Source organism: Cygnus atratus, chromosome 7 (genome assembly GCF_013377495.2).
Source record: "Cygnus atratus isolate AKBS03 ecotype Queensland, Australia chromosome 7, CAtr_DNAZoo_HiC_assembly, whole genome shotgun sequence".
Classification (NCBI taxonomy): domain Eukaryota; kingdom Metazoa; phylum Chordata; class Aves; order Anseriformes; family Anatidae; genus Cygnus; species Cygnus atratus.
In genome coordinates, this window is record NC_066368.1 from 13,565,014 (window position 1) to 13,589,375 (window position 24,362).

General features: G+C 43.2%; 1 protein-coding gene across 1 annotated transcript in view; it reads right to left on the minus strand.

The window, feature by feature from the left end:
* Positions 1-24,362, minus strand: part of CNNM2 (cyclin and CBS domain divalent metal cation transport mediator 2) — a 113,410-nt gene that overhangs the window by 8,767 nt on the left and 80,281 nt on the right. The window contains 4 exon segments of the mRNA XM_035547588.2: positions 864-957; positions 4,350-4,519; positions 6,614-6,751; positions 12,129-12,272. Coding sequence (XP_035403481.1) covers positions 864-957; positions 4,350-4,519; positions 6,614-6,751; positions 12,129-12,272 — 546 coding nt within the window.

The window sequence follows — 24,362 nt, forward strand, 5'->3', positions numbered from 1 at the left end:
ACACAGGAGGAAGTGATTTCTGCATGAGAACATCTCCCTGAAGTGACAGGGTGAGCAGATGGCCAATGCCAGCACTAAGGCCCCAGTTCTTCTACCAGGGCTGGGGATGCCAAATCAAGACCAAGATCTCTGTGATCTAAAAGGTGATGCTGCTGGCACTGAACCGCATGACCAGGTACGGCAGCGAGTGCAAAGGGACAGCAGGATGTTACTCACTGGAGCACTGAAGCATGCTCCTGGATAAGGCAACTCCCTGACTTGTGTCTGTGAGATGCTGGGCTCTGCAGCTACTGTTTATGCACTGGGAATTCACTCACATCTCAGCCTCAGCTGCCAGCTCTCCCCCTTGCTGATCTCTCAGCTATATCTCTGCACAAGCTACAGGAACAATCTCTTTTCCTTGTCCCACTGCCCTCATTTCCCTCAAAATGCCTTTAGAAACAACAGTTGGTAAAGCAACCATATCAAAACCAGCAGGCTGTTTGTATGCTGCACCACTAGATGTCCCTCTGCTACTAATTATTTATTCTCATTAATTCAATCCCTGCTATGCTACAGTGAGAATACAAAGCTCCCAGCCATCACCAAACAGCTCCCTCGCTAAGGCCACTGTGTGCATCCTCTGGGAGCCTGCAGGCCGCTGCCAGCTGCTTGGCTTTCAGAGTTAGCACTGCCACGAGTGTCGGTGCCCCCCAGAGATGCTGTGCCAGGCAGGTAGTTTCGCTAGCAAGGAGTTTATTGTTTGCATCAGCCCCGCAGGACGCAGCGGGGGATGCCCTGCGCAGCCCCCTCCCGCCACACACGCGGCAGCAGGCAGGCTTGTGCGCGAGTGCATTCCAGAAGCAGAAGGTAAGAGGACATACCTGGCGATGCTGTGAGGGCCATCACCCCATAGTAGGAAAAAGCACCAGCTTCAAACTTCATCCCCTCCTTCCCAGCCTCCACTTCCACCTTCCCCTGTTAAGGAAAAGGAGAGAGAGCTGCAATTAAAAGGGACCACGGGTCTTGAGGCACAAGACCAGACTTGAGCCCCAACAGCTAGTTTTCCCTGACGTCACTAAGTCGTGTCATGGTCCCTGCAGTTTGTAAGGATGCCTGAAAAGAGATAGACCCCGGGGGCAAAACAGTCTCGTTCCCTGGGTGGTTCTGGTCTTTGGTTCCCTGTGGCCATGTGAGTCCCTGCAGAGGAGCAGGGTCCCCACAGCAGCTCGGGTGGTACACTGACATGCTCCAAGGGCTGCCAGGCTGCTTGTCCCCAGTGCGGGGGGGAAAAAAAAAAAAAAAAAAAAAACCCTCCCTCAATATCACAACAGGCTTATATGGGGGACCCCAGTCATCTGGGGTCCTGAGACACCTACGCATTTGGGGCCGTGGCTCCCATTCACATGAAGCCCCCTCTAACACAAACACAGGAAATGGAGACGGGAGACAACACACGAGGAGGCCGTCTACTTTCACCGCTGAGATTCCCACAGAAACAAAGCCCTTATTCCTGAAGCAGCAGTCTTGGGGTTATTTTAGTTTTGTCGGTTGCTGGCAGTTTTACACATTCTGGTGCCCTTACATTGTGATCCTGTTCTTTTGCAGAGTTTTGTCTAGAAGGACCCTCAGTGCTTCCCAAGCTATACACCACCATCCTACCATGCTATGCACCCGTTTCTGATGTGGTCTGAACCAAACGTTTAACATCGCATGCTAGTATCATACAAAGGAGAACAGAAGCTACACTATCAAACGTAGCTGGAAACATCCCAATTACTTGGGATGTAAGTAGGAAGAAATAATCGCCTTCTTAGTGGGACCTGCCTTTCACCTCCATCTTTACTGATACTGTACTGAGAGTTGCAGTACGTAACTGCAGAAAAAAGAGATCTCAAGCACCTTTCAGGCTGAACTACACCAAGGTTGGGATTTTAGGCAAACAGCCTAATTACCTGCAATGCTTTCCCTCTGGCGAGGCTGGAAAGGGCAGACTTGATACTTGTACTAAGTGAATCGAGCATCAGATCTACACAATCAGATGAAAGTAAGTCCAAAAGATTTTATTTCTGTGTGTTTATTGCCTTAAATGTTATTTAAACTATATAAACATGCCTTTAATTTTATAGCACTGTACTGACGCAGAAAAACATGCAAATGAAATCAGCCTGCGTAAGACCTGATACTGTCAGTTTTCCTAACTGTCCCAGATCAGAAAAACCATAAAATTGATCTAACAGGAAGAGAGAGCCTAGCTCACAAATCCACTTTCCTGCTATCACAAATAACCTCTTCATATAATCCCTTTGAAAATCAATTTCACTCCACAACACCAATAAGTAGCTTATTTGTTCATTATAAGCTTTCCAGTAGGTACAACTTGGTCACCCAGGCCAAGACTGGTTATAAACGGGGCTCTCAACCTACTTGTCGCTACTAGTTGTTTACCAGCCAAGGCCAGGTCTTCAAAACACATACGCAAGAAACGCAAGTGGGCTTTGATCTTCACATACAGTCAGTCTGGGTTAGCAGCTAAACAAATACAAGCTAGTAGCTAGCAGCAAGTGTAGCTTCATCTCCAGCGCTGTTGCTCTGTCAGCACACACGGCACTTCCCGGAGGTGGCCGTAAGAAGGTAAGGCATGCTTGGCATAGTCACAGCAGCTGAAAAGCCAAGAACTCCCCACACGTGCCATCAGATGTGTGCTGCCCTGATTAAACACTTGCATCTACGGTTTCTGTTTTTCCCCTGCTTAATGCTCTGACATGAATTTTGAAAGAACAGAATGACAAAACCAAATCTCAAACTGCTACAGAAGGACTTCTCATTAGCTAAAGAAAAACTTGCATACAAGTGACTTTCCAACAAAAGCAGTAACTCTACAGAGATTAAATTGGTAAATTTAATGCACAGAATACATATTTGTTTGCATTCTGGTATGCTTTTAATGTGAAAGGTATTCTTGGTATCTCCGGGTGAGAGAATATGCCCAAGACCAGATATTTTAAGTAACAAAAGCAGAGTATTGATCCTCTTCATCCCTGCAGAACCAACGTCACCATTTTTTATAGTATGCATCTACTGCAAAACTCACTTTTCCAAATGCATTATAGACTTAGCACACTGTTTTTACTAAATATTTATTGACTGAAGAGTCGCTCAGAAAGAACCAATTGTTCTTTTAGATTGCACATGTCCTCCACTTACAGCTTTGCAGCATTACCTCATCCAGAAGCATTATCTTGCCTCTGGAGTATTTTAGATTGCAACAATTCAGCACATAAGAAAAAGCAGTTAAAGAGCTACCAGTGGCTCCTCAAACACTTAAAAAAGAAAAACAAAAAACAACCTAATTCTTTTTTAAAAGAGAGGTATGTTGAATCCCCAATATCATATTCCAGTGCTTTCTTCATTGTTTATCACTAATGATGTTTAATCCCCCTGACACCCACTCTTTTTTTTTTTTTTTTTTAAGGCAAAGGTAAGGAAGATTTCTAGCCCTGCGTTACCACTTCAGCTACAATGCCTATGTTTGTAAACCAAAACTCATTTCAGTTATCCAGGGTAGAAACATAAGTACCTCTCCAGCAAAATGTTCCTGCTCAAACAGTGCTAGAATGTTCCTGCCAACTAACAGACCCTAGGAGATAATCAGCACTGAAAACGACCCTGTAGCGAACAAACAGAAAGTAGTCCTTCCACACCCCCTAGGGTTGCAATCTGAAAATCACCCAAATGCAACTTTCTCAGGGTAGGGCAAGAGCTGAGGTGGCAGGGTGCCCAGGGAACTGCAGGGGCTGTGGCAGGAGGTGGCAGGGGTTCAGTAGATGGCGCAACAGCCCCACTAAAACCTGTATTTAGCACACCACTAAAGATACAGACTTCACAATTGCATGGAAAAAACGCCATCTTTCCGAACTGTCAGACTCCCCATGCCTCCTTTTGCAAACCGAAGAATGCATTTGTGAAGCATCCTGGCCAAGCTCAAACCAAAAAATACATTTGTAAAGCATCCTGGCCGAGCTCCTACTGACATGACATGTTTTGTACCCCTGTTTTCCAAGCAATGCTAGCTGTACACAGGGATTCTTTTGCACTGCTGATCCTAGTAATATCTAAAGCATAAATAACTTTAAACAGATGATTGGAAGTGGGAAGCACTGTCTACCCATCAAAGCAGGTTTAACTGAGGCTGAAAGCAGCTGAGCTCTTCAAGTTGGTAAGCTCATAAAGGAGACAGAAGCAGTTACCACAAACCATAGCTCCAAACCTGTGCTTGAAAGAAGATAAAATTCAGCAAGAGAGGTAGCAAAAGCAGTATGTCAGGAGATGCATGATACTGCATATAGCAACATAATCACATGTCTGACCTGTAAAATGAGAATGAAGTAGTCGACAGGCTTGTTTCGCTGGTAGAGGTAGTGTTCTGGGGCTTTCTTGTTCTTCTCGTCGTATTTCAGCTCCTGGATAACGTTGGGATGTTTTAGCAGCCTGAGAAGGATCTTCTCTGACATCTGGGATGGACCAAAGGCTTCTACTTCTATAACAAAAGATACAACCTGGCATTACACTTCATATGCCTGGCAAGAAGTTAGCAATACTCGTTAATAAGCATTTGCCTATAAAAGACACACGGATGCAGAGAGATCCATTATGGAATTGCAGGCTTCCTGTCTTTTGAGACTGTTAGATTTGTAAGGGGAAAAAAACAGGAACGCCTCAACCTTCATTACTGCAGTATTTTTCAAAACAACCAAAAACCATGTCCATCTGAAATGGAAAAGAAAAAAGAAAGGCAGTCTTGCCCACTTGAGAGTGAAATCACAGTCGAACAGGCTCATTGGAGAGTTGTAAATGGGAAGAGCTTTACAACTGGGGCACAGAGAACCTTTGAATGCACTTTTTCCTTCCTCAGAAGGTATTAAGTTACTGCATTTTTTGCACTCTATAAAAAAAATCAGAGTTTGGGGCCTACAAAGTTGCTCTAGATAGATGCTCTACATAAATCAAAGACAATTTGAGCTGCCACGGTTCACATGGGAAGAGTTACTCAAAGTGAGACACAGTGCAGGTCAGTTCAAACCACGTGGGATTAATACCTGACACACAGAACACATTCCCTATCCACTTGCTCTTCAGTCATCAGTGTTCCCAACAGCAGCTGCTTGAAGTGAAAAAGCTTATCCTTGTGTGAGAGAGTTAGGCCAGGGATGTCGAGATAGACACATGCAAATTGATAAGCTTTCCTAACACCTTTCAGAACAGGACCGTTAATGACCCAGCACCTTTCATCTGCTCCAGGTACTATTCTCAAATTAGAACAGAGAAACCAAAATTGTAGCTTTCATCTTATTTAGCAGTGGCTTCACTGCCAGATTTAAGCTACAAAATCCTTTCATCCACAAAACAAGCAGAGACGCAGCACTGTAAGACTATGTCTGTTGAGAAGGTGTTTAGGGAACTCCACCAAGTCTTGTACAACTAGGTGAACAACGCTTTGCTTGCTGTTAAATCCGCGTCTTCCCGTTGAACTGTTTCCTTTCACCAAGGACATGCTCACATGCACATGAGCCGCAGGAGTCCAAGCCTTTTAAGGATTTACTGTCCCTCAGCTGAGGAGTGATAACCGATCACGCACGTGTTTCTTTTAAGTCGCAGAGGCAAAATAAAGCACGAAGGCAGACTGGGAGCATCTAGGCAGGCAGTTACTGTACCTCAAGAGGAGGGGAAGTACTGCTTTCCAGCTTGAGCTGGCCAGCTTGAGACAGAATGAATTTCAATCCATGAATATATGTCGAATATAGCAGTGAAAGACGCCCGTCTGAAAGGCCTGCACATGAGAAGTCTTTATATGTCAAAGAGAGACAACATGAGCAATAGGAAGGTATGTTTTCCACAAGCTCTCCTGTTAACAGGTCTCATCTCTGAGGTGAAGGGACCAACTTTACGACGGAAGGCAATGTCAGCTGCAAGAAACCATTCAAGCCCCTGGCCTCTCTGCCAGACTGCCCACCCAAGGGCTAAAACATCAAGGTGATCTGGGATGGAGACAACTGTCCTCTGAAACCTGGAGCCATCAACGGAGGTCACACAAGTCAGCAAGAAAATCCACTTTTATAAGTACAGTTCAACTGCCTGTGCAGTCTGCATTAAGTGTGTCGGGATTGTTTTTCACTTCGAGTCAAAAAGTCTCATGGAACAGGTTTACACCTTCCTGCAAAAAGTCCAGCATCTCTTTCTGGATGAAGTGCCAGAGTGCAATTACAGTCAGCTGGCCAGTGGTATCGAGTCGTCTGTGGTTTGTTCCCTGAGCTCTTCCTAATGGGGTGCACTTGCTAGTCGTTAATCTGACGGACTCTAGACATGCAGTGCGGCACTTGGCATTCATCCTTACCTTTCAGACCAATTTAAAGTTACTGGTCCACCCCTGGTAAATGTCTCAGAGGGTTCATGCCGACACTGAACACAGGAGAGGAGAGAATTTAAAAAGAAAAACACAACAGTGGCATTATTTGTCACCCCACCATCCAGCCTCCCTTCCCGCCTGCACTGTCCCACCCACCTCACCGGCCTTTGCTGACAAACTGCCTCCGAGGCTCTGGCATGATCGTGAAAACAGATAATCCACACTTGCCTGTTGCCAGGAAGCGGTGCATTGCCAGGAGGAGCTGCGGTGATATTTTAACCTTCATCTCGCTGTCTGTCTGCTTGAAGGCAGAGAAGTCCTGCTTCCTGTCCCGATGAGCTACTTTCTTTTTCGTCTTGTTATCAGCTGGGGAAGGGAGGGTGAGAGAAGAAAGGAAGGAAGCGATTTCTGTTAGAATGGGGTCCAACAAGAACTGCGCTGGATGGAGTCAGCCAGGACAGCCACCCAGAGCAAACTGTGCAGACAGACCCCTCTGCAGCACCCATGCAAAGCCTTGCTCATTGATACACCTTAAAAAACAGAAATAATCAGTGACCTGTGCTGCAGGCTGACATCCAGGAACCCACAATCTCTGTCACTTCAATGTGAGGGAAGTGTCTGCTTGCAAGCATCTAATTGCAGAGCAGCTCTGCATGTTGTGCACGGTGTGGGGGCAATTCTAGGTGGGCAGGAGGGGTCCTGCTCAGTGTTACTAACAATAGAAAGGTGTTCAACTAGAGTATCTGTGATAAATACCTTCTTTTTTATTTTTTATTTTTATATACACTCCTTAGAAAATCCCCAGCAAATACAGAGATTAAATAAGCAATTACTTATTTCTTATGCTTTACCATGGGGTGACTGACTCTTCACAGCTTGAGCAAAATCTGCACATCTTTGGTCCAAGTAACTCACAATGTCTAACGTATGCAGAAACGTATTCACAGAATGTGAGTGGGAAACTAGTCCACCAGAAGCTCTCACTAGGTCCTACCTCTTCTAAGAGGTAAGAAGAAAAGAATCCATGCTTTTTCTGAAAAGCTCGGAGAATGATATTTTTTACAATGCCGCATCTGAGATGCTGTCTCACAAGGAGCTGTGTCATTGCCCTCTTCAATGACTTCACCAGAAGTACAAGCAGGGAAATGTCTCTTCAGCAGGGCAGTACTCCTGTATTCCTTTATTTCTTTTGTCAATGAGCCCTACCACAGCAAGCTTCCCGCTGCACTTGTGGTACCTGAATACAGCACCAGCATCGCATCACGGGAGGATGCCTTAAATCTTTCTGTCTTTCAGTCATCAGGGTAAGAGACCCAGGCTCTTCGTCAATTGATGGGGGATTTCAATTCCTCCCATGGTTTCCTTGGCAGCCTGTCCAAAAACCTTCTCCCAAGAAAAATACTACATAGTGAGAGCAAAGGCACTATCTCTGCATATTTTTGTGAGGAATAGTCTTAAATGTTCTTTGCTATTCAGATGATTACCAAGCTTCTTGTAAGAAACAGAAAGCAAGGACTGGATGGTGACAGAAATAATTAAATCTGTAACCAGGTATTTCCTGTCCTTTCTACAGTGAGATGGAGACCTGGGCACTTAAATTATCTTGGCAGACTTAAGCTATCTCTGCTTTCAAAGTGATGTGATGCCGTTTGGTTCTGCAACATGAGCAACATGCCACGTGAGGGATACCCTCAGTGAAACTTTAGGTGAGGTATCAACAAGTACTGTAGCTATCTGCAGTAGGTCCTGGAAATATTTAGATTTTCCTGTAAATCCAAAGCAGCAAGGCTGACTGTGAGTTCCTGGGCTGCAGGAGAGAACTCAAGAAGAGGATAGGTCCAAATGCAAGCAATGTTGTCATCCCTCTTGCCATATTCCTAAACTTCAGGCCTGATGCAGGACAACAATTGCATTTATTTCTTTGAAGGAGCCAGCCCAGTATGGAAGACAGCTACAGAACAGGGAGTTCAAACCTCAGATCACCCGTTCAGCCGGGCAGGAAGGCAGTAAGCTGACGGGCACTGCAAATGCACCTGGACAACTTGCAGGGAAGAGTTATTCCTGTCTTTTTGTGCTCCTTTTTGTCCTTTTCTCTTTAGGATCTGTATTAACCAGCGTAGACATCTGCAGTGAGCTCCAGACAAGAGAATGAGGACAAAAATCTATCTTCAAATGGACGCGTGGTTCTGTTGGCACATAAGGACTGTACAATAACCAAACAGCAAGGACAGGGACAAGCAACTGCTTGATATTTGCAGCTCTCCGGTACTCCAGGAACAGTACAAATCCCAGAGGCCCAGACTCACTGACCATGTGCCCACAGTCAGCAGTGGGATGCCTGGCCCAAGGCAGTGGGAGGTGGATGCCAGAGCCCTGCTCAGCACCCCCCAAGTCCCCTTCTCCCTCCTCCCCCAGGTGATGCACACACCCAGGCTGACAGCCTGTGCCCCACATGCTGCACAGTGCTAAGCCTGTGGGTTTGTTTAATTTTAAAAGACAGGCTTAGGAATTATCTAAGCTAGTTTTGCTAGTTCTTTTGGTCTTGAGCTGGGAAAACTAGGTTGCCCGGTGTCTCATGCATGTTTTGGCAACCGTCAGAAACCCAGCATGACTAAACCTGAAGCTCTAAAACAACCTAAAGTAGCTTCTTGTAAGGATGCTGCTCCTGCAGCCTACCAGTGCTAGACCACAGGTTAGCAAGTCCACAAGCCTTACGGCCAACAGCATAAAAGCACCACTTTCTGGAAGGTGGTAACAGCTTGGGTGTGTCGAAAGATTAGATTCCAGCTGCAGAAAGCTCTGCTCTCCTGGCGCAGGACACTGCCAATATCTGCAGGTCCTGCCAGGCAAATCAGGGTTGCATAACCTTCTGTGTTGCTACGGTTTCACTGGATGACAGTGGAAATACTTAAGAGGGCAAACAGTTTTTTAGTCCTGTAGCTCTGTGGTTTACACGGGAGAGAGATACAGGGTTTACTAGCACGTATATTTAACATACCTGTTTTGAGAGCTGTTTGGAAATGGGAATGTTAGGGTAAGATGTGGTCTTCCCCTCAGGGAAGTGACTGGCCAAGGCTAACTCATTTGTAGAAAAGCCCTGGATTTTAGATAGGGTCCTCTCAGCCTGTGAGAAGCTTGGGAAATGCGCCCCTACGATAGCTGGGGCCACAGGAGCGCAGCACATGTTCCTGTAGTGCATCAAATGCTCCAACTTTCCAGTACTAAGAGCAAAACATGCTGACAGCTCTTATCTGTGACACTGGTTGAGATATTTCCAGAGCCCACCTGTATCATAACTGAAACCCCTTCTCTGCACCCCATCAGCATCCCCACCACAGAGTCACACACTCTAAAGCACTCAACCCAAGCAGGTGTTGATAGATCAAATATATTTAACATTTTCTCTTGATCCCAACATCTCTGCACGCCATAAGGCATAGCAGACTAGAGCAATGTGAAGTAATGCCATGTGTCTACAGGGTACACAGCCCTTGAGAAATTCAGCTGCAGAGCTTCAGCAGCTTTTAGCAAAAACTGTAAATTTACAATTGCTTCTACCCTAACACAGTTGAAATGCATTTTCACAGAAACAGCAGAAAGGCACAGCTCCAACACCAAGGTCAGCCATTTCATCACATCTCCAGTTTCCATCAAAGCACAACAAAACATGCTTAAAACTTCAGAACAAAGGCATAATAACACTGCCAAAACTTGTCATAACGTCTACTTTTAGGTAAACCTTACTTTTTAGCATAGAGCAAATCCTAAGGTTTTAAGTTCTGAGCGAGCTGTCTTGGTCTTACAATGAACAGCACCAGAGACCTCAGATACTAGAGGGGGTTACTAGCACTGACACACTGATATCAACATCAAAAAGAAGCTACCTTAACATATCATGGGCAATAAGCTACCTTCAGCAAGCCAAAAGCATGTTCCAATCACTATACCAATTGGAAGTGGCTGCAGCATACCAATCTGCTCAAATCCAAAACCGATATCACATTTTCTCCTAGCTTCTCTGCATTTCTGTTCTCTCCCTTACTGTCCCAGTTTCCTTTGATCTAAATAGCAGAATGAATTCCAGTGCTTCATAATGAAACCAGAAGGTCATCTTAATGGTACACAGCAGGAGCCACCCCTCAAAATTTCCTGCATCCTCCAGGAAGCCTAGGAAGTTAAGTTTCCCTCCTATTCTGAACTAGGGATTTTCTATACTAAAACCTTCCCAGGAAGGACAGTTTCCAATGAACCAGCTCTATTTTGTTAATCTAGGAAGTCTCCAGATAGTAAAATTAAATTATCATTTCCTTGCCCTCCAACATGCTATTAATGGCCAACGCTTTTTTTCTGTTCCCGAAGAACAACACAGCATGATCTATACAGTTCCTCTTAACAAACAAGAATAAAAACCACACCACTATTTTAGATTACAAAAGGAAGTCTGAATTCACCCTGTAAAAGCATTATGTTGTAACTGATTAGCCCAGCAATTAAGTTGTGGCAGTATGAAGAAGATCAATGCTAACTGGACTTCTGTGATTTGCATAGTAATTAGACCATTTAGTGCAGTGTAAAACAAAACTGTGATTTACACGAACCTTTGGGCACATAAATTCCGATAAAATACTGAGCAGCTACGGAAAGTAGTTCAGGCAAAACCAATCTATTAGGAAAAGCAGAAGTATGTCTATCCTACAGTGCAAAGTGCTCATTTGGCTTTTGGCTTGGAAGGAAGATAGAAGACTGCTTGCATTGGCCTGAAAAAGATGCTGTAGAAACATTCAGAGCCCTTTCATGAGAAAAGAAAAAGAAAGCAAAGGTCAGCTGAACAGTGTGAAAGATATTTAAAATGACCATTCCTATTATTTCTATCACAATAGAATCTAGAGACATCCTTCTGCTACGCTTGAACACGAAGTAAAAAATAGCATCTGCCAGCAAGCGATCGAAGTACAGATAAGACAGATGAAGAATGACAGAAAGGAAGTTCAATGTGCACAGGCCAGATTGTGCAGATGGGAACAGAAGCAAAGACAGTTTAGGTAACTGGTCAAAGACCAGAAAAACTGAAGTGAGGGAAAAAAAAGTCCCAGGTAGTGCTCAACCTGTACCATCGTTTCCCTTAACTTATGTTAACACTAAGGAAGGAAGGAGCTGTACCGTGTGATTAAAAAAAAGAAGTCATTTAGGACTTGCTGATTTTTAGCCCTGAAGAAGCTTTTCCATTCTTAGGATCCCTCTGAACGAGTGACAGAGATTGACTTTATAAAGAGATTCCATTCCTCTTCCCTGAGGTATGGTTATCTGCCTGCTTTCTTTCTAAAATGCAGTGAGTACATAGACTACAGGCCCTTGAGGTGGAGAGAGGTTGGGGGAAAATGTGGGAGGTCACAAGTGCTGGAACAAAGAGGTTTAAACTAGGCCACTGTGGTGGAGAACAGCTAACAGGAGAGACCAGGATGTTGCACATGGAAATCTTCTAGATGGAATGCTCAAATAAAGAAAGCTGTCCTATTTCTGAACTAATACAGCTTAAAGGGGTGAGGTGCCCATGCTGTGAAAACAAAAATCACTTTGACTATCTAAGGGATTTGCAGGTTATTTGTCCACTGATATATTAAATCAGCAACTTACATTTCTACAACATCTTACATCGCATCAACAAAGCTATAAGACACAGCTGCTGCTGGATGGTGTCTTCCCTCTCCTCTGTAAAAATTAAAAAATAAACATTTCTACTCACTGTATAGGTCTGTTTCATCCAGAATCTCAGACTTGATGATCTCTTCAATCACATCTTCTAAAGTGACAATTCCCAGGACTTCATAAAAAGGATCCCCTTCTCCTTCATTGTTTACTCTTTGTACTATAGCCAGGTGAGACTTGCCTGCAAGGAGACAGATCAGCAATTTAGACATTTAGAAATTCCTTAAAGATCAGAAATTACAGCAGAATTACATACAACAGGTATAAATAAAAAGACAGAAAGGCTGGTGTCGCACTTCATAAAAAAGCTAAAAAATTTAAGAGACCCTTAAAATCATGATCTGATTTCCCTCTAAGAAATATGTTCCTGGATCACATAAATCCACCTAGCACACTAAAGAACAGTCAAAAATATCAGTGTTCTCTTACTAATTTCTTTCCCCAGTGAAACCATCGCCCTGGATTTGCATTCATTATACTATTTTGTTGATGGCTTTTTCTCTTCTTTTGTCCTGCACTGGCAGAGGAAGGTCTGGCTGGAATCCTCCTTTGCAGGGAGCTCCCATGGATGCTCCTCAAGCTTACAAACAACAGCAACAATGGCCACATCACAGAAGCATGTGGACAGGGTAGAGCTGGGGAGAAGAGCTCAGCCCAACCCATAAATTCCTCTTTTCTTCCTCCCCCCTGCAAAAAATAATTTATTTAGACATGCTCCAGGCAGTAGGGGACTTATTTAGGAATGAATGGATTAATTAAAATATCCAAAGTGTCAGGGTCTGATTAACAAAGAGAAAAGCTAAGATAAGATATACTGGTGCCTCTCAAGATCCCTAAGCTGTGCATCATTCACAGTGCATTTCCTAACTCCTGAAGTCCTTTCTGCCACGGGGATAATCAAGTACCATCACCCTTCGAATTCGCATTGACCCTGGGGTTGCCAGTATCCCTAGCTGCCACTGAAAGTCGGTCCTTTGTAAAGGTGCCCAAAACGGCACCTTGATCTCTGCATTCAAAGGGTTCCCCAAATGCATGTAGCATTTTGAAGCACAAATACACAGATCTCAAGGTGCTTTGTGAGCTGTTGAGAAATAAGCGACATTGTCTCACATTCTTCTTTGTTGATCTCAAAACTGATACTTATCCCCATCTGGGGAAGACAACCAAAATAGTTCAACTTTGCTTAGACCCCTTTATAGGCAATAATGTCTGCATGTTTTAAGATTCAGATTATTAGACTAACAAGCATTCAAACTATTCCAAGCCAGACTTACTCATGCTTGAAGAATGAAAATATCCTGAACAAATTAGACGAGGGAGGAAAACTTATCAACTACTGATATAAACATTGCATCAGGTCAAGTCAATTCACTTTGGTAAGTTTTTCACATCTGCTTTCCCAGGGACCCAACATAAGCAGTTAAAAACAAATTCTTGGTGAATGCTGTCTGTCGAAAGTTAAATTCTTTTGCTATTCCCAGCTTGTGATCATTTAAAAGGAATTTTCCAAAGCAGGGTCTAATATTAGACTCAAAATGAAGTTTCCATTCCACTTAGGCGATATTCTCACCAAAGTAACTACTGCATAATCTGATTGTCTTGGAGCTACTCGTTTAGATGCAGATGGACATACTTTAAATACCAACTCCACAGCACTGCTGAGTCTTATCTTGAAGAGACCTTATTCTACAGTGAATTAATAGAAAGATGATTTGTGATTTTAAAGGATCAACAATCGTATTGTACTGAAAGTCTTTCGCTGTGCCAGTTTTTATTTCTTTGCATTCCTTGTAAGACTTCCAGCTCTTTTTACTGCTCAATGAACAGCATTAAATAAAAGTGACTTCATAAAAGGATGAAAGATTTACGTATTATTATCGTTGCTCTTCCCCTGTAATATATTACTCCAATTATATCTGTTCAATCTCATGATGTTCAAGAAGTGTGGAACAGAAATGCCAACATGGACAAAACAGAAGATTGTAATTTGTTTCCCAGTGCCTGCTCAGGTATCAGCACATTTGCTTTCAAGCCAAAAGATACAACTCCTTCAAGAACTATATCCATCACAGACCAGAACAGCTCATTTGCACCCGCTCATTCAGGTGCTGTTCACCGTTCTCCTCCATCAGTGAGCGGTAAGAGTGCTCAAATCCATTTGAGTGGATAAAATAAAAAAGAAGCCTTCCTCGAACAACAAAACAACGCTATTAACTCAGTGTTTCAGCTTTGATCAAAATCACCAAATTACAGCCTTTTCTTCCACTTCTGTACTTCCTGGGATAAACCTGAATGTAGTTCATAAAATTTTACATTTTGAGAAGAAGTCTTACTAATAGTGGAGTCCTGGACACACCTACAAGCAATGGGGTAAATTTACAGCAACAGGAGGGGGAAGGTACTGAAATGAAAAAGAAGGCTAGAAATGTTTTTTTTTTCTGGCTCTGCCATAATCTCTGACTTTTGTTTTTGATTTATCACCCAAAGTATGCAACCTGCTCTAGTGGACGGTGTCCCTGCCCAAGGCAGGAGGGTCGGAATTAGAGGATCTTTAAGGTCCCTTCCAACCCAAACCATTCTATGATTCTATGACTGAAACTTTTAATAGTTTCAGAAGTCAATGAAATCTCTGGTGCGTAGCATTGATCTTCAGCTAGATCCTCACTATTAAAAATATATTCTGCAGAGTTTATCTGTCAAAAATACATAACTTATCCAAATGCAGATTGATGCTAACCTTCTTTCCCTCTTGACTATCAAGTTTTCCTCTTTCTGACTCTCAAGAATTCATCACTTTGCCGGGGTCAGATGAATTTCAACCAATCTAACTGGGCTACCTTTTGTTCTCAAACTCTCTCTGCATTTGCTCCAGTACCCCTGCAGTCACTTGATGAAGCAGACCAGACCTGAAAATTACATTTCTTGGGTCTCTGTAAGTTAATTTTGATCCAGATATTTGCCAGAAATAATCAGAGAGTGGAATAAGCTGGTGCTGGTGATAGAGGTGGCAGGAAGATGCATTCCCATACTGGCTACTATCCAGCTTCAGGTTGCTGTGTGGCTGACTGCAAAATACCCTGCAAGTATGGGAGCAATCAAGGTGGAAAAGGCTCAAGGAAAAGCCAAAGGAGCGCAAAGACTTCTTTAAAAATCATTTAAAAAGCACAACTCAGCATGTGCCCAACTTTAAAAGTGGTCTGTGAGTAAAATAATGACTCCTCTGAGTATTTTAAATAGAAATTGGCTACAGCTTTATTCAGAGACTGTATTAGGCCACTGGTATTTGTCATACCATTTTATTCAATTGAAAAAGCAAGGTTTCAGCTGTATTTTCCACTGCTAAGGACTTCTGATACATATCCAACAAGGAGCTGAGCAAAGTATACATCCAGGTAAGGAAACCTGGACTGTCTATATTATTAATAGGGCTTTAAGCACAGACCGTATTAAACAGAGAGAGCAAGCGTGCATGGAAAATAAACAATTATTTTCTATACTTCACTGATTTTCTGGCCACAGTCTCTAATCACACTGTATCTGTGACATTAATCTTTCTTTAACCACTCATTTTAAGTGTTGATATAGTGGGAGTCAGCAGGCAGGCAGCTGTGCAGCACTGCCAGCTCCGATGAAAAAGGCAGAAATGACCCAAGTGACACGTAACAAGCAGCACAAGGAGACAACTGCAGGCAATGCTCTGACCCAGAACTCCTCTGTGGCCACAGGCAGGCAGCATTTGCTTCAGCCTCAGCTTCCCCCACCTACCACAGCAGCTGGTAACGTAAGCAAGAGCTTATGGAGCTTGTACACGTGCACAGTGCCAGATATAAATGGTGACAAATGCTCATCTCTCAGTTACCTTCATGGGTAACTACAACACCAAGGAGTTTTGTTAAAAGCAAATGCATTCTTATCCCGTTGCTCAAAATCTTACCACTCAACTTGGATTTTGCTCTTTACCATAACTTCTGATTAATTTATTAAGCTAATCAAGAAGCATGAAGATGCTTAGTAGAATCTGCATGGGTCAGTGAACCTAGCATGAGCTCAAGGGAGTCTATGTGACTGACTGGCCACACAGACCACCACGGGAAGAAATGCTTGAAAAAATGATCCTCTCACAATACCTTGACCATTCCTTGAAAGAGAAATAGGAAGAAAAAAAAAAGAAAAGAAAAAGATTCTGTGATGCTGAGGTATTTATATGTTTAAAGAAAGGACCTTAAGAATATTGTTCATGCTGGAACATGAAGAGTTTTGCCGTATGAATAGAGCTGTATGTACCACTTCCCCATGGACACACAAGCTGAAGAAATGCTCTGACAGGAAACCTCTGAAGTTTAACACATGGAAATGCAAAGTTATGAGCCTGGGACAAAACAAGTCTTAAGTGGCACTGGAAACTGACTGGATGGGTCTGCAGAAAAGGACTCAGTGGTGTCATGGACAAGCTGCACGACACCAAAACCAACCAAAGCCGGATGCATAATGCCCGTGTAAGCACACTTCTGGCTAGCAGGTCAAGGGAAGGGATTATTCCTTTCTATTTGGCATTTGTGAGACCATACCTGGATTACTGGATCCTGTTTGGTACTTTCCAGTACAGAAAAGACTTTGGCAAATGGAAGCAATTCCAGTGGATGGACACCGAGCTGGTCAGGGGCTGGGGCACACAGTGCACAAGGAAGGGCAAGGAGAGCTGTGCTGGTTTCATCTTGCAAAGAGAACGCTAAAAGGGGGATCTTAAAAGTCTTCACATACTTCACAGTACACTACAGAAAAGACAAAACTAGATTATTCTTGGAGCTAGATACCAATGGGACAAGAGACAATGGACACGTTGCAAAAACGGAAACTCATTGTTCACTATGAGGATGGTCAAACAGAGGCCCAGAGGCACTGTGAGATCTCTGTCTTTGGAGGAATTCAAAACTCAGTGACCTGATCCAACTTCAAAAATGGCCTGCTCTAAACAGGGGATTGTACCAGATGACGTCCAGAAGACCTTTCCTAAATTATCCTGTGATCCTAAGAGACATACGCTGAAGGTAGGCATAATTGAAATCTCAGCTTGATTCATTTCTGACTTTTAATTCCTGTATTTCTGCTTAGGAACCCAAATGACACCAAATCTTCCATACATAAGGGTGATATGTAAAGACAGCAAGTATGCTTTACTGATCTGGAATGATACAATATGGTCTTGTATGTGATACAAGTAATAGGAAAATGACGCTACTAGCCAGACTATGCTGCAGAAATTTAATACTGCTGCCATAGCTTTAAATTGAAAGAGTAATCTCTCTAACCTATGGTAGGTCTTTATAAAACAGAAGATTCCTGCAAGTCCTGTTGTGGTAAAGCTAGTATCAGACTAGTAAATTTGTGTTAAAAGCTGTAATCTGAGTCCATTTGTTGTTGGTGAGTCCTCTGGAACATTAAGCTATAACTTCTGTAATACATCTGCAATTACAAGGAGAAAAAAGTCCCAGGAGGTGTTTAGTTGCCCTTGAATTTGCTAACTAACAATCTGTGCTTCTAAAAAACCTCACAGTTTATTCTCATGCAACTGTCTTGCTTTCAACTGATTTCAACAAAGGTAAACAATGTGGTCTGTCGGTGAGATTCACAGGTTCAACAACACATTATGCAAAACAATCAATTTTAAAATGTGTTGTATAATTTAACCATTAAAAACAACTCCCTCTAGAATAGCATTGGCTTGCAAGCAATTATACCCAAGTAACAAGTGTTCTCCTAAATCTCTTTTCTGCAGCACAGTTCAAGGGCATTAAATCTCTTTTCTATTAGCTGAAATTTGCATTCATGCTGTTTGCTTTTGCACTTTGATTATTTTCAACAGGGAAACGGGATTGCTGCTTTCCCCCCCCCGTCCTCTTTTACGTCCCGGTGCACATTGTCTTTAGGTTCGCAACGCAGAGTCAGGAGAAAAACAAAACTTCTGCACAAACATAATCTAGATTTAAAATGGGCTTTTCAGATCCAGCCTTTTTCAGCAACAAAACACATTTTTTTAATATACATTTGGGAAGGGAAGCCAGTAACTAACATTCATTTAATGTAGCCACATGAAACTCATCCAGACCCTCCAGGAAATGAGTGAAAGTACTAGCGGTACCACAGGGAATATGGTGATTCTTCGCCTTTAAACTGGAGAGCTTACAGTCTCACACAAACATTAACTAGAAACCACAGAAGCCTTCACAGGAAAATCAAAAAGTAGCACTTTAAATGGATTCTTTGTGTTAAAAGCCTGAATGCCCATTTTAGTGGGAGGACACCAAAAAAAAGGCAAAATTAAGGAGAGTTTCAGAATGACTTCCTGACAGTGAATTGTATTTGTAAAGAACACTTTCCCAAGGGAAACAGCAGAAGCTCGGTTACTTGCAACTCTGAAAACTAGACTGGACAATGCTCCTAGAAAGGACTCGGTAATTCGCTGCCCCGTGGCAGATGGAAGAGGAGATGAGCTAACATTTTCCATCTCTAGCAGCCTATCACCCAGTATACGCTAACTCAAGTGCTGCTGCCTACCCCTCAATTTGTTTTGGTCAGACCTCAGTGAGAAGTGCATTGCCCAACTTGATTTACTTGGCAGCTTTTACAGGAAAAGCATGGCTCTAGAAAGCTGCTACCTGTTGCAGCTTTAAATGCAACTCAAATGCACCAGGCAATAAACTCGGATTAGAAGCAGAGAAGTCACCTACTAACCATAGGTCCATGAGTAAAAGAAATCAGCATGCAACCAGAAATAACTTGAGAGTAAGGAGAAAAGTCATTTAAATTCAGGGCTCTGCTATCGAAGTGGAAATCTTAGGGAAGAATCTAGAGAAGTGAGGACGTTTAGGGGAAACTATTACCAGGCACAGGCAGGCAGCAAGACTGAAACTAAAGTGTGAAGAGGAATAGTTTCAAGCACCCTGAACATGAGTACTGATCCCCTGGTCAAGGACAGCGTGCCAGTGCTTCCCAGTCATGCAGTCCTCATCCAGCAGGGAATTTTGGCTGAATATGGCTGGGATTGGCAATAACACCTGATTTCAGTCCAGCAAATGGACAAATACAAGTTGCCTCCTAACACTGGAAGCTAATGCCCTACAGAAGTATCTGCTAGACCTTAAGTGGGAAAGGAAGAGATTGAAAGCATAAGGGTTGAGAGAGGAAACTCTCTCAAAACAAAGCCTTTTTGACATCCTTCTGAGGTTCTTAGCAGAGAGGGTAGTATCAGGACACAGGTGGGCTGAGAAGAGAAACAGGCTGGAAGTTTAAAAAACAAGTCAATGGAGTGCAGCATTCCAAGGGAGTGCAGCAAACAATGTTGAGAAAAGAGGTGGCAACACTGAGAAGGGAATATATTGAGTCTGAAGAGAGACCTATCTATCTCTATTTGGGCTAACGCAGAAGAAAAATAATGCAGATAAAACGTAAGGCAAGCAAACAGAACACTTGAGTCATTCTTGGTCATGGTTCAAGTCTGCCACAATAGATTCAGAAGATACTGAAGTGTGACATACTGATGTGATTGCCCCCATGCTTCCACTTCCCAAGGCAAGTAATGACCTTTCGGAAAGAAGCGTACGAAATGCATCTCTTTACTGACTTGCATCTTCACAGCATGGCGAACAAGGATTTTTCTTAGTGTTCAAGGACCCATGAAAAAGATCCGTGCTAATTTTATTGCTTCCCTGTTCGTTCAAGATTGTCCCCACCAATTTCAGCATTCCTTCATGGCTGAAGAGCGGGCACCAGCCAGCAAAAATGCAGCCAGCAGAGGGAGCGCAAAACCTTGGGTTTGCTCAATTCAGAGCTGCAGGTCCTCCTGAGAACTGAGTCCAGCAGAGAGCAGGTGGAGAGGAGGGGTCCTCGACTCTGGCCGCGGTGGGGCCTGGGTGCTGGCCTGCTGCTGGGTCTGGGCAGATCTTCTCTGGGAGATACATACTTCAGGCTGGGACTCCACAGCAAAAACCAATATCTGCTATGGTCTGTCCAGTGTCTCCCTCTGGAGCTTTGCGTTGTGGCTACGAGCCCACCCTGCCTTCCCAACTGTCCCCTACCCGAGGGGGGACAACTTGTTGAGCCCTGGGATCACCCTTGGCGAGGGCGCAGGAAAGAAATTGTCGCCTTGTTAGTGTCCTCCATCACTCCAACCTGTTCAACAGGCTGCTTCTGCTAACCAACCTTTAATCCATGGAATAAAAACAAGAATGTCAAGAGATGTTTTATGTGCAACAAAAATAGCCGTTGGCCCAGAGCGGCGATGAACTCGAATGTTCAGGTAACCAAAACATGACACCAACAGAAACAATAGCCTGTTCTGTATCATCCCAGCCAAAAATCCTAGTACAAAAATCCTCCCTCTAATCCTGCCTCCCTCGATTCCTAGAACAAACAAAGCTTAATTTGGGATTTTGGCATCTACACCATGGGATTTTAAATCCTGCAAAGGTAAAGTACTAGAAGGCACAACAGAAACATGCTTGGACATTAGGAGGAGGTTAGCTGAGGCCAGCGTGCTTACATAAGGACCCAAACAGTGCTGAGAGCAAAGCGTATGAGCCGACAAGGAAGAGCAGCATCTTGGGACTGTGGGTCATGGTAGGAACCAGAGGCTGGATATATTTATATATATTTATTACCATCATCAGCTTCTGTGGTTTACTTTTAGCTCACTATTTAGGACATAAATTAAAACGGGTTCTTGGGTTACCAACGACTTAATCATTAATATTCTATTTTAATGACCTGTTTTACTTTAGGCCATTTATACCACATGCAGTTTGCAATTCCAGCAGCTCGAAACCCCATCTGGTCGATGGCACTGTCAGATTTTTCAAGCTCAGTGCAGGGCTTTCTAATTTATATTGAGGCATCAGCCAGAGGAAGCTTAACGATAAGCTACCCTGTTAACTTTCTGAATCGGTGACAGCATCATTGCCCAGCGGGATTCACACAACCTCAGAACCACGTACGTGCCTGTGCTTTCACGGTGAGCGAAGCTGCGGCATAAACATGCCTGTAAACACAACCGGCGGCAGTGACCTTGACTTCGCACGGGTGCAAAACCAGGGCCACGTGAGCTCCTGCTCTCTGACACTGCACATTTATTTCTCTGAAATTTAACGCAGGACGCCTTGAGTCCACCTACTGTGCTGTGGCAACCGCCATTAAAGAAAGATTTCGAATTGCTTCACAGCAGAAAATGAGGGGTACGCCAGCAACCTGAAGGCACAAGAAACAAAAGCTCCCACAAGATTTCTGTTTGGGTCAGATCCAGGTTCAGATACCACGAGATGAAACGACGCAAGAAAGGCTGGGCAGAACGAGGTCTCATGCTGTGAGATGGGTGGAATGTCTTCTGGCTGAAAAGCGGCTGTTAGGTTTTTTTAAAGACTTTGCACATCTAAGCATAGCCAAGTGTCAAGACAGACCCAAAGCCTCAGAGAACCTCAACTGAGAGAACATTTCCAACCCCAACCTCCTGAACCCACCAACAGCATCTTTATTTGGCTTTGGTGCAATTTTAACTAACAGCATGGAGCAGAGCACTGCTGACTCCTGGATCCACGCCTCCTTATTGGCAGCTTGTATAGATCAACAGTTACAGACACTGGGAAAAGAAATCAGTTAAAGCACCCAAAGACATGCTGAAGCTGTCTGACACCACAGCAAACAGACAGAATAAGAGCACCTGTCATTTCAGAGCTGGGCATCGACAGCAATGTACAGAGGGAGGGGAAACTGATTTTGAATTTTGCTAAGAATTAAATATATTTTATCTTGATGACGTATTATTTCAAAAGTCTATCATGTAAAGTAGCCAAATGAAGTAGGATGTGTAGTTCAACTGCTGACTCACTCTCTCCAGGAAAAAGAAAGATTCCAGCAAACCACCTTGTTTGAAAGAGTGACAATACTGATGGTATGTTTAAATGCATTATTAATATTTTTGAAGAACAAATGTAGAATAACTGGCTTTGTTCCTAGGTAGAGGATTTTCAAATGAACTAGTAATACACCATCTTTCCATCAAGATATGGCAATGTTATTTGTTTCAAAAATGGTATTACTGGGTCAGATTTTAGATACAGGAAAAGAGAGACCTCAAAGATCAGTCTGTGGCAATTACACTATGAATATTTCTAATTATTGAATTTATAAAGCAATTTTTTTAAGTTTGCATTTGTGAACAATGAAGTAATTAGTATTTTTGTGGGCCAGCCTTTGGTAGGTTGAGTTTTCCCAGAGCTCTTAAGTAGGAAGAAAACCTCACAGACAAGACAGCAAAGCCTTGCCCCTTGAGCAACAGCCACTGGAGAGAACTGGAGATAAGGTGAAGAGGTAGCCTGTCCCTTGGGCAACAAGATGCTGGAATCAAAATGAAGAGGAGAAGAGGAGTCCAGAGCAGCAGGTGGTGAACTTGTGAACCTGCCACAACTTGTTTTGCTGTGATGAAGAGCTCCTTTATTCCAAAAAATTAAGGTTCAACAGGATGTACCTAAATAGTGAAGAAAATCGATCTGGAACAGCGACAACAATCTATAATTAGCAACCAACAGTAGCTGTCTTTTGTACATTTACTTTACAATTCTTTTAAGCAACTCTTAGATACATTCCAGGTGAACCTGTGTCCAAATTCTACTGAAATATTTTGCTACAATATTTATCACAATTTTCCTAGCCTAATGACAGAGACAGTAAGCATGACATTTGAGAAAGCAAGAAGACAATAAAAAGAATTAGTGGGAAGGCTGTTCGTTGTTTTATTTTAAAATTCAGGCCAAAATGACTTCAAAGATGGCACATAAATCAGGATAGCTCAACCACTTTCCAAATGCTGGGTGTGGATGACAGGGGATAACATGCAGTTCACACCTCCATTACAGCATCGTTCAAATTCTTGTCTAACATTTAACATAAAGTGAAGAGACATGATGACCTATTTTGTTTTCTGTGGCAGGATGATGTTCTAGTGACGTAACAGGAATACTGCCAGGATGGTATTTCTTTCATGATCTGCCTGATTAGCTTAGGGAAGTGGCAGTGCAACTAATCCTATGTTTTCTTTGGTATTCTGCAGAGGTCTACATCATTATTTTATTCCCATCCAAAACGAATCTGAACATATTTGGTCCCAAATCACCTAAGCATTTAGCTTTAATATCACTCATTTCTAGGACTTCATTTATTTTGACAATTTTACTCCAGAACAAGCTACAGCTAAGTCCATGATCCTAGGGTCTCAGCTGGGAAACACTGACCTGATGCACCCAGCTCCTTTTACAGAGCTCTGATGAGAGCTACAGTAAAGCACAACTCCACTAGCTGGGGAAACAACCTCAGTTATCACGGTTGAAGCCACTGGCACAGGTCAGATTGGTTAACAGACTTATGCTTTACAGTTCTCTTGCTTCCTTGGGCAGAGGGGGGATTGAAACTCAATCAGCCCATACAGCTTTGCCCACAAATCTGTGCCCATGCTATGAGCACCCAGAAGCATGCAATACCAGCATCCCCACATCCCTAAAATGTTCTGACCATGGAAAGGGCCTCAGAGCAATGGTGTCCTGTTGTCGTGACTTCTGCCTTGGATTTGTTTGTTTTTGGCTAGGATTAGGCTGAATTCTTCTACATCCCAATAAACACTGAAGTAAAGCAGCTCTAACTTCTGCTAGAAGAGATATGGGCAATTAGGTCACGCAACATACATACACACACTTCACTGCTATTTTCCATGACCGCTTGTAAATCCAAACATTTTGGGTATGCCCATACAAAAACATCAACATAAACCCCAACCAGAAAACCAGTCTACTATACTCCAAGGACTTGCCCTTAAATCTACAGTATAAACAACAGTATTTATCTAGCATATTAACAATAGCAGAACGGATGTGTGTTGCTGTATGTGCCTCACAGAAGACGAGCCAAGTACTGGGGCACGACAGATGGAAAAGCTAAAATTTAGAGCTTTTTTTTTTTTTTTTTTTTTTGAAAGACATGGGTCTAACTTTTCATATTCCCACTGTAATACTGTCACCTTCTTCCTGCAATAGCAATACATCCCCACCCGTCCTCCCGCATCCCCTCCTTGGGCCTGCAGTATCCTGACTCCTTCCTGCATCCTCTGCCTCTTTAGGACGGGTCCCTCCACAAAGGCAGCTACAGGCCAGGTGACATGGCCTTCATCATGGGCTGAGCTCTCCTCATCTTACCTCAAAGGGAGCAACGGGAGAAGTTTCCTCTCCTATCC